Raw genomic sequence first — 13,061 nt, forward strand, 5'->3', positions numbered from 1 at the left:
CATTCACGTCGTAGCATCTATTAGCCGATAACTACCTAACATTGAGTACGCCGTAAGCTCGTCTGAACGGCTAAGTCAATTTAAAAAAGTTTTTTCTTTTTCTTTCCTATCTATTCACTGGTAGCCTAAGGGGCTATTCCAGCTACGCGTGAACGGGTAGGTGAACTCACGAGCTTAATCTGAGACAATTGGCTAACACTAGCCCTAGGAAGACCAGTACTTCGCAGAATCTACCACCGAATCGGAATTGGGGCCCACTGAGAAGATCTGGCGAGAAACTCAGTAGGCTAAAAGTCTAACTAAAAACTGTTTTAAATTTTACGTTACTTATGAAAATATAATACATAGAACGACATAAGTAAACATTACCAAATTCAATTTTGAGTTAAGAAAACTGCAAATATTTTTTATGTTGGCAACCCTGCTTTGAGAACGTAGCCAACAGTAGCTACACATTTATATATCACGTTTGAAGTGTCACAGTTACGATATCAGGGTTTTCTCAGCTAACAATATTTTCTTTCACGGAACCCTGTTCATAATGTAAGCTCCAAAATTGTGTGGTTTTGTCAATTTCCATCGTGCTCCCAACACTTTGTTGATGTTTAATTAATAAGTTGTTGTTAGAAGTGCTTTGTTCTTAAAGGGATCGGTGTTGAAACGCTTCAGGCACTTTAGATACTTTAATGTATAATATTTTGATATAATACATTAACATTATGTTTACTAACACGGAATTTTGACGTAATATGACAATTTTGTCAATATACATATTTTATATTAGTGCGTTATCAACATCTGTGCTCAGTACACGATAATTATTCTTCTTTTTCTTCACCTTATCCCACTAAGGTGGAGTCGGCACAGCAAATTTTTCTCTTCCATTCTCTTCTATCAGCCGTCATCTCAACACTCACTCCTCTCTCTGTCATATCGTCATTCACACACTCCATCCATGTCTTCTTCGGTCTACCTCTTCTCCCTCTACCCGAGCACACAATAACTATTAGTTGAAATATATTATTTGGAAGCACTGAAACAACTATAAAAAATATTATTTAACTGGTTCTTGTCCCAATTTTTTGTTTTAGTAAGTGCTTAATATTTCAGATAACTAACAAAACTAACTAAAAAATGTGGTGTGGCGGCCTGAAATACATATAAAAAGAGGACTGATTAAATAGAAAATTAGATTACATACATAATTATAATAAAACATTACTTATATAGATAATAAATAAATAAATAAATATAGTAGACAAATATGTATAATTAAAATGTACAAACCGATTATGTTTAATATCTTAATTTAGTATGCAATTATTTACACATCCTTGTTATGACAGAAGGCGAACACACAATCGTGTAAAAATCGTATGGTATTATTTATACTATAATATAATATTATAATTATAATATATAATATAATATTATAAAGAGGAAAGATTTGTTTGTTTGTTTGTATTGAATAGGCTCCGAAACTACTGAACCGATTTGAAAAATTCTTTCACTGTTTGGAAGCTACACTATTCCCGAGTGACATAGGCTATAATATTTTTTGAAAAAAACTAGGGATCCCTACTAAAACTCCAATAATGTTACCCAAGGTGTAAAAAAATTACCTAAAATATTCTTTACATCGCGTGCCCTGCGAAAACTATTGATGATAGAATAAAATAATGTACTACGAATTTGTAGAACACATTATTATTTACAAAAAGTGTCGCGACAGCATATGTCTAACTATTATAGTTATGCCGCAATAAGTGTTCTTTTATTTTAAAAAATAAAATTCCGTCAAATATCGTTGAAATTTAAAGACCCGAGCGGACCCGGAGCGGGCCGCTTGTAAAATATAAATGCATGCGCAAGTAAGGATAGTAAGTAAGTACTTTTACGCGGTAACGATACGCGGATACGCGGTAAGTGTGTAAAATGTCTAACAATAAAAAAAATCAAAATTAATTTAGATTCGCATTCGATTTAATATATGAATACGTATTAAGCATATGTTCAGGAATTACTTCCACGTCTTATCCTTTAGGCCACCACGAAGTTTCAAATTGTGGCAAATGAGTTGTTTTGCAGATCTTCGAATTAATTTTCGTTTAAAGTTTAAAGGTACTACGTAAGAGCTTTTAGTCTGGTCTATATGTACTTAACTAGTCTTCGTCAAACAGATATTTCGTTCAAATTTTCATCGCAAATACCTAATAGAAAATATGCATAACTTATAATTTAAATAAGATTTTCAAATTGAAATTCGTCACTCTCTGTTCACCTCCATTATAGCTGACAATAGTAAATTGGTGAAATGGAGTCAAATAGCCACTTCTCTTAAAATGAATTGTCATTCGCCATCTCGACCAATTAGGAGGCGCTGAAATTACGTTCGTATTAAAATTGTCATTTCTATTCAGATGCTGTTATTAGGGAAGGCCCTTTTCGAATTCAAAAGGGGTCAAAATTTATGGAAATTAAGTTTCGTGATTCCTTTTACACAGATTTCAATTTCTCGAGATTATTAAGGGAATATCTACAGCTGTTTAAAAGTGATTTATCTTATTAGATTTCACTTGTATTATAATGGAAATCGATTGAAATACAAAGATTCGCTGTTATGCATTTTATTTACTTAAATAGGTAGTACTCAACAAATGTTCACGATTGACTTCCACGGTGAAGGAATAACATCGTGTCAATCAAACCCGCAAAATTATAATTTGCGTAATTACTGGTGGTAGGACCTCTTGTGAGTCCGCGCGGGTGGGTACCACCGCCCTGCCTATTTCTGCCGTGAAGCAGTAATTCGTTTCGGTTTGAAGGGTGGGGCAGCCGTTGTAACTATACTTGAGACCTTAGAACTTATATCTCAAGGTGGGTGGCGCATTTACGTTGTGGATGTCTATGGGCTCCAGTAACCACTTAACACCAGGTGGGCTGTGACCTACAAAGCAATAAAAAAAAAAAAAAACGAGCTCGCGGCTGTTGCCCACGGACACCGCAACTTTAAGCTGCCAAATGTCGATACAAGCACGAAAATCTCATATAACTACAGAAATGGATTTTCTATTTTCTAAAATGAATTAATTATACAGACCGATTTACTCGTATAAGACAGTGCTGACTTTTGTATTACATAAACTGTTGTCGAAGATAATCTAAAATAATTCAAAGAATTGTATGCTTTTCTGGAAACTGCACGCATTGTAATTTCTTTCAATATATTTATGATGTCAAGGTAGGATCTGTTTAAATTATATATCTAAAATCCGAGTCCGCAGAATAAGAAAAAAAAAGAAAAAAAAAAGTACATACAAAAGACATAAAATACGCAAAAAGTTGATATAATAGTGAAAAACTTTGGAAAGTGGTGTTATTATTGTATTGCCATCATAACTAGGCCGATAATTAGCTACAAACAAAATAAAAAGTCATCATAATTATGTTCCTAATTTCCATTCCAAGATATTTCTACCAAGGTAATTTCTATATTTGAAGTTACAAAAAAAATAAATGTATATTTCAAAACACACCGGCGACCGTCCGGAGTAATAAAAAACCTTTGGTACGAATCCACCCCTTAAGGCTTAAGAAAAAAGCTTCGGATGCCACCACCCGAGACTACGTGTCATGCTTTTAACGATGGAGCCACGAAACTAGCGTTTCTATGAAAAAAATTTGAGAGTGGAAGCTAACTGATTTTTTTTTAAATATTAATATTTAATTAAATTTCATAGTTGTTCGTAGTGTAAATGTGTTATTATCATAGAATATACGGATTGATATTAAAAATTAGAGTAGTACACTTGATCTGTGATTTTAAAATCAATCAACGCCCTATGAAAATGACTGTTCTGGGATTTATTATCTTTGAATTAAATTAATAATTACAAATTTTTAATTTATCTCGTAAAAATAAAAACACAATATAAGACTTTTTAGTAGATTGAGTCCGACTCATTTTAAATCTTCTGTATATATCCATATATAATTCTAGTGTACGTATGTATGTCACTGAACTCCTCCAAAAAGGCTGGACCGATTTGAATGATTTTTTTTGTATGCGTTTGGGTAGCGCCCTAGAAGGTTTAGATTTACAAACCAGCCTGGCAGATAGTGCTATAGTCGGTATCTAGTTTATTATATATACTGCAAATAAACGGCTGGATCGACTTGGAATTAATTATTGTGTATGCAGGACAACATCTGTCGGGTCCGCTAGTATTCTATAAGTTTCTCCTAAAATTTGAAATACGAATTACGGTTTTATAAAACCTTCATCGTACGTACTTTCTTGCCTCAGTGATTAGATATGTTATGACGATTCGAATTGCCGATTCGAGCCGCCAGTTTCGGGGCCCCACCGTTAATGCCGTATCGATCCGGTAGTTTGGCAGCGGTTACAGTCGGTGCCATGCGAAACACGTCATTGTCCTCGCGCCCTCGTTTGCGGGCTTGCAATACTGTTGCCGTCTGGTAAATACCTAAATAGGAACATTCTTAATACATAATATCCTTGTTCTGCATTCGTCACTTGAAATCTCGGCGTTATAGATGCTATAACACCGATGAATTAAAAAAATCTATTGTAATTGCTTCTAGTATACTTTAGATTTCGTCACGCGACTCTGAAATTGGGTTGTATGACTGCTTCGAGCCACACAATGTCAGGATAACAATACTGACTTCAATATTAGCTTAATGTTCTCTAAACCCGTACCAGGTTTTTTTATTGCCGTAGTAGGCAGACGAGCATACGGCCCTCCTAATGATAAGTGGATGCTCGTCGGTCACGTATGTCAGCAATGGCAGGGGCAGAGCCAAGACGCTGCCTACCGTAAAACGTATTTTTTTTGTTTTTAGGGTTTTGATTTAATTCTACCTTAAAAATTACTTAATCGAGATAATAAACTTTTTAATATCGGCTGTCGTCAATCGATGATGGGAGCGAAAGTCTCGCGAGATACATACTTAAGCGAAACTCAGTACTAATTTTTCAGGTGGGCTGCGGCATTTGTGTTCTTAGTGAACGTTCTTCCACTGGTGGTAGGACCTCTTGTGAGTCCGCGCGGATAGGTACCACCGCCCTGCTTATTTCTGCCGTGAAGCAGTAATGCGTTTCGGTTTGAAGGGTGGGGTAGCCGTTGTAACTATACTGAGACTTTAGAACTTGTATCTCAAGGTGGGTGGCGCATCTACGTTGTAGATGTCTATGGGCTCCAGTAACCACTTAACATCAGGTGGGCTGTGAGCTCGTCCACCCATCTAAGCAATAAAAAAAAAATAAAAAAAAAAAAAATACTTAACACCAAACCGTGAAGTCGTCCGCCCAACTAAGCGTTAACAAAAATACATCGCATTTCTTTTCATCGCATTTAAGGTGTATATTTTCGAACGCGTACTAGAAATGCCAGTTTAAAATATGTCTTTTTATTCTACGTATTATGTGTACTTGCGTAATTTTTTGTGCTGTTTAGACAGATACATTCATGAATAGATACTAGTAGCTAAATGATTATTTAGGCTGGCAAGTACCATGTGTTGGAGATAAATCAAAATAACGCAACAGAGATGTTTCATAAGTTAAAACGAGACAGCAAATAGACCATTTCAGAGAAGTATTTTTGTGAAAACAGTATCGCATAAGTGATAACGTAATGGAGACTTCTCGTTGTCTCTTTTCCACGTATTCTACTTTCGATAACGCATCTCTTTCATTTTGTCAAGAAAACAAATTAAATAATTAACTCATTAAGTATTATTAACAAGCGTTCACCTTTTAAAGGAAACTATGTTCGTCTAGCAGTCGAAATTCCACCATGAACACAAACACCTTAAGATTTAAATGAATTTTTTGTATTACAGTTTTTCTTTTGTTTGGTCATTGACCTTTTTCTTTGAAAATCGAAAGAAAAGATTTTTTTCGCACCACTCAAGCTTGTCAAAATGTATTTTTAAAAAATCGGTTGACAAACACTACGATAAAATGGCACTGGACTCTTTTCATATACAGTTTCAGCATCAAAAATTATTAATGTAATATATATAGGTATTTGCATGATGAAACATTTTAGTATTTATAATAATTATTTGAGCATGTCTTAAAATCGATGTGGATTCTAGAAGACAAATTAGACGTAAACGATTACATATTATTTAAATTTGACGGGTTTTGGAAAATAATATAGAAAAAAAAAAACATTTAAAAAAGTGCTAATGGTACAGGTACGGCCATTTTAAATTTATAGTTCTTATAAATAAATAAAAAACTTTTTGTCTCGATTGAGTTTGTCTTCTAGACCATCAGTTATAGATTATTTCGGCATCCGTTATGTTTCACCAATAGCAAAAATATTATTTAGAATAATAAATATAATGACGTATTTATCATGTTTTACTTCATCATTTTTTTAAGTTATGACATTTTGTTAACGATGCGAAGAGTAGGTAAGTTTATTGACGCAAGAGACAAAGGTCAAACTAAGGGCGGAAGTTTGTTAGTTCTAATGAGACTGCCTCTAACATCAACACCGAAGATTTTAGTAGCGGTTTTTTGAGAAGATCGTTCTGAATTGGAAAGAAGTAAATATCGGATTAATTTCATATTTATGAATCTTGTTCGTAGGACTACCAATCTATTCCTTTTTTATTCATTAACTGCATTAGATGAGCTGTTGATTACACGGTTTACCTGTTACATAGTAGATAGCCAATAAAGATTACAAAGGGAACGCCGTCGCTACACTTTAGGACATGTCGGTAAATCCTTAAAGCATCGTGGCCTAAAAGATAAGACGCCAGGTATCGAGCGATGCAAATGTACAGATGTTCGAATCCCGCAGGCACCTATTCAAATTTTTAAATGAAATACGTACTCACGTTCACGACTAACTTCTACGATCATGAAAATCGCGTAATAAAAGTTAAAGCCGCAAAAGATGTAATTTTTGTATTTATTTACTTAATTGTAATTTGCGTAATCATTAGTGGTGCGGAGTCTTGTGAGCTCCCATGGGTCGGTACCACCACCCTGCCTGATTCTATCGCGAAACAGTAATGCATTCCGGGTTGAAGGGTAGAATATCCGTTGTAGGTATTATAGAAATAAGACTTAGAACTCATATCTCAAAGTGAGTGATGGCACTAACGTCGTTTATGTCTATGGGCTCTGGTAATAACTTAACATCAACTTGAAGTCGTCGTGGCCTAACGGATAAGACGTCCGGTGCATTCGTGTTGAGTGATGCACCGGTGTTCGAATCTCAGGCGGGGACCAATTTTTCTAATGAAATACATACTTAACAATTGTTCACGATTGACTTCCACGATGAAGGAATAACATCGTGTAATAAAAATCAATTACTGGTGGTAGGACCTCTTGTGAGTCCGCGCGGGTGGGTACCACCACCCTGCCTATTTCTGCCGTGAAGCAGTAATGCGTTTCGGTTTGAAGAGTGGGGCAGCCGTTGTAACTATACCTATATTCGAGACCTTAGAACTTATATCTCAAGGTGGGTGACGCATTTACGCTGTGGATGTCTATGGACTCCAGTCACCACTTAATACCAGGTGGGCTGTGAGCTCGTCCACCTATCTAAGCAATAAAAAAAAACATTATGACCAAAAAAAGCAAGAATTTACATATTCCTACTGCATTGCATTGTACTGGCTAGAAGGGTCTTTAGTTCCTTTAATTATTTCTGATTTGTCAACTCAAGGCTAACGATTCCCAAGCGTCTAATCCAGTGTTTTTCAACCTTTCTTGTGCCATTTCCCACTGTAACATTTCTAAAATTTTTACCAACCATACATAATTTATAACATTAAAAAATTGATTTATCCATTTAAGAAACATAAATGTTAGGTTATAGGAAGAAATCACTATGAAGTTTTTATCAAAACACAGTAAGTAATATTTCAAAACGTATAATAAAAAACTGAAATTCAATTCTAATTATGGGCTCCGGTAACCACTTAACGTAAAAATAAAAAAAATCAAATTCAAAATAGTTTTAATACAGATTTTCTATATTAATTTAGCACGATTGCCCCCTTTAAGTATCAAATTGCCCCCTTGTGGGACGTGGGCTCCACGTTGAGAAACACCGGTCTAATCCGTCACTGTTCGTAAAAACTCTACATAAAACTACAATACAATAGGTACTATCATTGTATTGTTTTGTGCTACCATCGATTAGGCGTTGGTTGCGAATATCTACAACAAGATTATAATATGACAGAAAATCAACCTCTATTATCGCCTTCGTAACGTCAGCTAAAATAAACCGCCAAGCGAAGTGACGGCGCAAGCCTAGGTTGAGTACAAAGTGGGCGTACCACCCATATGTATTTTTATTATTGAACCGTTTGCCGCACTGAGTTCATAACCGGTTTTAAAACGTCTTTCTTTGACCAATATTTTTGGAAAAAAACACAAATCTGTTCCCGTGTCCACTAAACGCGTGCCGAACTTACTTACGTAGTATAAGTGGTATAGGTCGATACAAATAATGCAGAGGCATCGTTTGCCGGTAGAGGCGGTGGCGCGGTGAAGGTGGAGGCGACATGAGCGCGGTCACGCTGCGGGCGGACGGCGCGGGCGACTCAACGCCCGGCTCCGACGTCGGCGAGCGGATCACGCGTCTCTTCCCCAAGTGCCGCCCTAAGAACATGCAGCACCAACACGATAGGTAATGGCGGCTGCGTACGTAATTGCGAGCTTGACGCGCCTTCCTACAGCGGGAGCGGGATATCGCGTAATGCCACCCGATTTGCCGATTTGATAGGAGAGTGGGACTGCGCTAGGGATGTGGAAAAGGTGATGGGATTGCGCGGTACCTTCTCTAATCCATTCAGACTGTTCAAACTCGCAGTTATGAATATAGTCGATTTAATTATTCACTTGCGCCGATAAATTGAATATAATGTCATCTAGTAAAATAACACTTCGTAGTTTTAATTGTTGTGAATAATTTATAATTGCCATATTTATCTGCGCAAGTACTTACCTTTCGATGACTTGTTGCACTAAAATATTGATTAATACCAGTAAGCATGAGGACACTGAAATTTCAATTAGAGCACGTTAACTTTGTTTGTATGTATTTTTAGTAATTTTAGCAGATGTTTTTTAAGGATGTTAGCGGTTTATGCATTTAATACTTTAATTAAAGTTTTACTTGGAATATAAATGGTGTGTGTATTTTTTCTCGGCATAGGTGATGTCCAAACGAAGACCAACGCCCCATTGACACTAAAACATTTGCTGCTGTCTATTTTTTGACTTCAGTTCTCATGTCATAGGCTCAACGTTTGAAATTCGACCTTAATCATAGACACCTGAAGGCTTACATTCATTTTATGTTTAAAATCTTTCATAAAATTTGGTGTTGAGAATCTTGTGGGAGGTTTTATTACGACAAAGGGAAGATCTTCCACCGAGCGGGCGATATTGCTCGGCAGATCGATGGTCCGAATGTTGTTGTTCGGAACTTGTATATATGCAAGCTTATCTTGAGATTGTCGTAAGCGAGATTCATCTGCCAAATATCTTGTGTTGTAAGATATCTACCACTACAATCTTAAAAAGGAAATATACAGTTTCCGAGATATTAATTGTTAATACAAAATCTCGTCGCTAGAATTGAAGAAAAAAGAAAAAATATATATATAAACAGATCGATTGACAGATAGAAGAGACGTTTTGTTTTTGCCTACTTATGTATCGATATTCGACCTAAAACAAGATCTACTTTAATTTGACCGCAGATTTACTGGTGGTAGGACCTTTTGTGATTACTGGTGGTAGGACCTCTTGTGATTACTAGTGGTAGGACTTCTTGTGAGTCCGCACGAGTAGGTACCACCACCTATTTCTGCCGTGAAGCAGTAATGCGGCTTCGGCTTGAAGGGTAGGGCAGCCGTTGTAACTATACTGAGACCTTAGAACTTATATCTCAAGGTGGGTTGCGAATTTACGTTGTAGATGTCTATGGGCTCTAGTTACCACTTAACACCAGGTGGGCTGTGAGCTCGTCCAACCATCTAAGCAATAAATAAAAAAAGATTTTTCATTTAGAGATTTTCTAAAAAAAATACGAATAAGATTTTCGCACAGCCCTAGCCGTCTCAAGACGTAGAATGTAGTTATATCATATACTAGCGAGTTTTAGTAGGGATTCCTAGTTTTTTTCAAAAAAGATTATAGCCTATGTCACTCGGGAATAGTGTAGCTTCCAAACAGTGAAATAATTTTTCAAATCGGTTCAGTCGTTTTGGAGCCTATTCAATACAAACAAACAAACAAATATTTCCTCCTTATAATATTAGTATAGATGTGTGCATAAAGCATTATTGTCGGTGTTCCAGATTAAACTCCGGCCTGGAGGCCCGAGATGCGAACAATGCCTCCTCCGACGAGGAGAGAGGCGACGGCCAGCTCGTCATTCTCAACTCCAAAGGCGGAACATACAAACTCAGAGATTCTAGGTAAGTAACGTCTTAAGATTTGCTTAGCTTAAAAGTATAAAGTCCCGAATGAAAATTAACAAACAGACGCGCAGTATCTAAGCATCGTGAATATCTATATCCATACTAATATATAAATCTAAAGTGGTTTTTATGGATATTCCGTTATAAATATTGAACCATGCATCCGATTGACTTGAAACTTGGTATCCATGTAGAAAATACATGTACTTAATGGATAGGCTAATATTTATATGAGTGTTAGACTCCCTACACCAGTTGCGGGGAAGTAAATGATGAGAATCTTTGTGGGGGTGAGAAATAATAATGTTAATTTTAAATGCCCAGCGAAGCGGACGGGTACAGCTAGTTGTAATTAAGTATTTGGTACTTCCTCCTCTTTCTCACTAATAGTTAAGTGTAAAAAAAATGTTAACGAGAAGTCACAAGAAGATGACGGTCCATATGCAGTTCATAAAAATTATATGAATGTCATAATTTCAAGCATGAGAAGAAAAGTAAAAAAAAAACCACTCCATATACATAATATACAGGTTTTAACATAAAGCACAGCATTATTTCGGTTTCCATTGATCGCTAAACAAACCCTACATACCGCGTCAATTATTAGTAAGCCAAGAAATATCAAAATTAATATGTCAAGTTTTTTAAGGTCGCAGTTTGACAGGGGTTGTTGGTATTTACGGAGCCTGTTTGCATCGTACAAAGCACAGCAGAGCGTGAAATTACGAGGGCGGAACTATTGACATTATTATAATATCACGTCAGCTTGCGTTTCAAAATCGTTCGACTAGACAAGGAGTCTGAATAAATCAAAATCATTTTGCAATACATTCAGTCGATGTGCAGGGAAACAACCGCAAGGCATAACCGAATTTATTTCTCCACAACCCAACAAATAAATATTTTTCTTGATTTCGTTTCAACTTTCTGATCGAACTTTTAACAACACACTGTAAAATAGGACCGGAGAACAGTTATTAAAATGAAATTGCTTTAGCCGCGTTGAGAGCAAAATTTAACTCGTGACAGATTCGTTACGGCTAGAGAGAAAAAATACAATTTACAGAGAGCGAGAGTGAGAAAATCGACAGCGTCTCGTGAACCACTTGACCGTGGAGATAGGGAAAGGACAAAGCGAGCTACGTCGGTTCTCTTATACATAGTATTCCCTATTAGAAGGGTTTTAAGGACGAAAAATGATGCAAACCACAATACTACACACCGCAAAAGAAGTTTCAGTTTAGCCTATGCCCAGCAGTGGGTATTAAAGGGCGTTAAAAGCACTCACAGAATTAAGACTCACAGCATCTTGAACATAGTTTAGACGAAGCGTCATATACCTGGAATTTCGGGCTTTCGAAGCTTCTATCGGTTTTGTTAAGATGTGAATTTTACTCAACTATTCTATTCTATTATATCATCTCCTCATTTCCTAATACTATTGGAATGCGCCATCTTAGCTTCATTAGGTCTGTGTGTGCGAGCACTGTAAACTGCATATAATTTTTTATTGCCCATATGGGCAAATGAGCATACGGCCCATCTGATTGTGAATGGTCGCCCATTGACATCAGCAACGCTAGGAGCACAGTCAAGCCGCTGCCTACAGACGTATTGTTAATCATCATTGCACTCGTTTTACCAGGATAATAGAAATCGCAGGAGGTCGCGAGCTGTACTCTCAGAGTCGAACGAAAGCAGTGCGTAAGTTAAGACACAATAACACCCACAAACACAACTTGAGGAACAAGGTGCGGTCCCTTGGCAAAGACACCATCGACCACGGAGTCGACAATATTAATAATGAGGTAACTGTTCTCTTCGATTTTTTTTTATCGTAAATAGTAGGTACCTAATAAATGTAACTGGCTAATGTTTGTACCGAGACCGGGAAAGGAAGGAGATGTCTGCAAGATGCTGTATAGTTGCGAAATCGTATGAGCGTTGCTCGGGAACGAAGAGTAGCAATAATCAGTCGAAGTGTCTGGTATTATCGTTTATCTTATTTATTAATTATCTACTTGAGAAAATTAAAAACATTAATGAGATAATATAAATAAGTAGGAGGTTATTCACCTTTTCAACTCAAGCCTCCACAAAAACGTATAAAATAGAATAAAGTTTCGGCACTAAGCGAATAAGTACCAGAATAATAAATGTTACTAGTACCTTTGGAATAACGTCTTTTTTTGTTATTAAGACTTTTATAGCATAGATGGCTGAACGAGCCCACGGTCTGTTTGGTTTTAATTGGTTTTCGGAGCCCATGAATATCTCCACGTGAATGCCCACCACACACATTGAGACACGAGGTCTAAGTCTCAGTTTTACGGTACAACGGCTGCCCCACCTAAACAGAAACGCATTACTGCTTTACGGCAGAAATAGGCAGGATCGTTGTACCTACCCGTATGGTCTCACACAACGCCCTGTAATATTGAGTCGACTATTATCAAAGCCGGCAATCTGACTTTTGGACAATGATTGGTAAATCAGAAAAACGAATTATTGACTTTGTATTCCATTGGCAGTCACAAAACTCTTCGGAACGACATCTTAGATAAATA

The 13,061-nt window shown here is 36.6% G+C and overlaps 1 protein-coding gene across 11 annotated transcripts in view; it reads left to right on the top strand.

Annotated features, from left to right (window-relative positions):
- LOC114244033 (uncharacterized) overlaps positions 1-13,061 on the top strand; it is a 178,886-nt gene that overhangs the window by 128,926 nt on the left and 36,899 nt on the right. For 8 of the 11 annotated variants that reach the window (XM_089727272.1, XM_089727277.1, XM_089727275.1 and 5 more), the window contains 3 exons: positions 8,541-8,693; positions 10,372-10,491; positions 12,140-12,302. In XM_089727272.1, the coding sequence (XP_089583398.1) occupies positions 8,569-8,693; positions 10,372-10,491; positions 12,140-12,302 (408 nt within the window). In that variant the 5' untranslated portion in view covers positions 8,541-8,568. The remainder of the gene's footprint in view (positions 1-8,540; positions 8,694-10,371; positions 10,492-12,139; positions 12,303-13,061) is intronic. The other 3 variants (XM_089727280.1, XM_089727282.1, XM_089727281.1) reach the window with 1 other exon arrangement.

This window comes from Bombyx mandarina, chromosome 05 (genome assembly GCF_030267445.1).
Source record: "Bombyx mandarina strain Sakado chromosome 05, ASM3026744v2".
Lineage (NCBI taxonomy): Eukaryota > Metazoa > Arthropoda > Insecta > Lepidoptera > Bombycidae > Bombyx > Bombyx mandarina.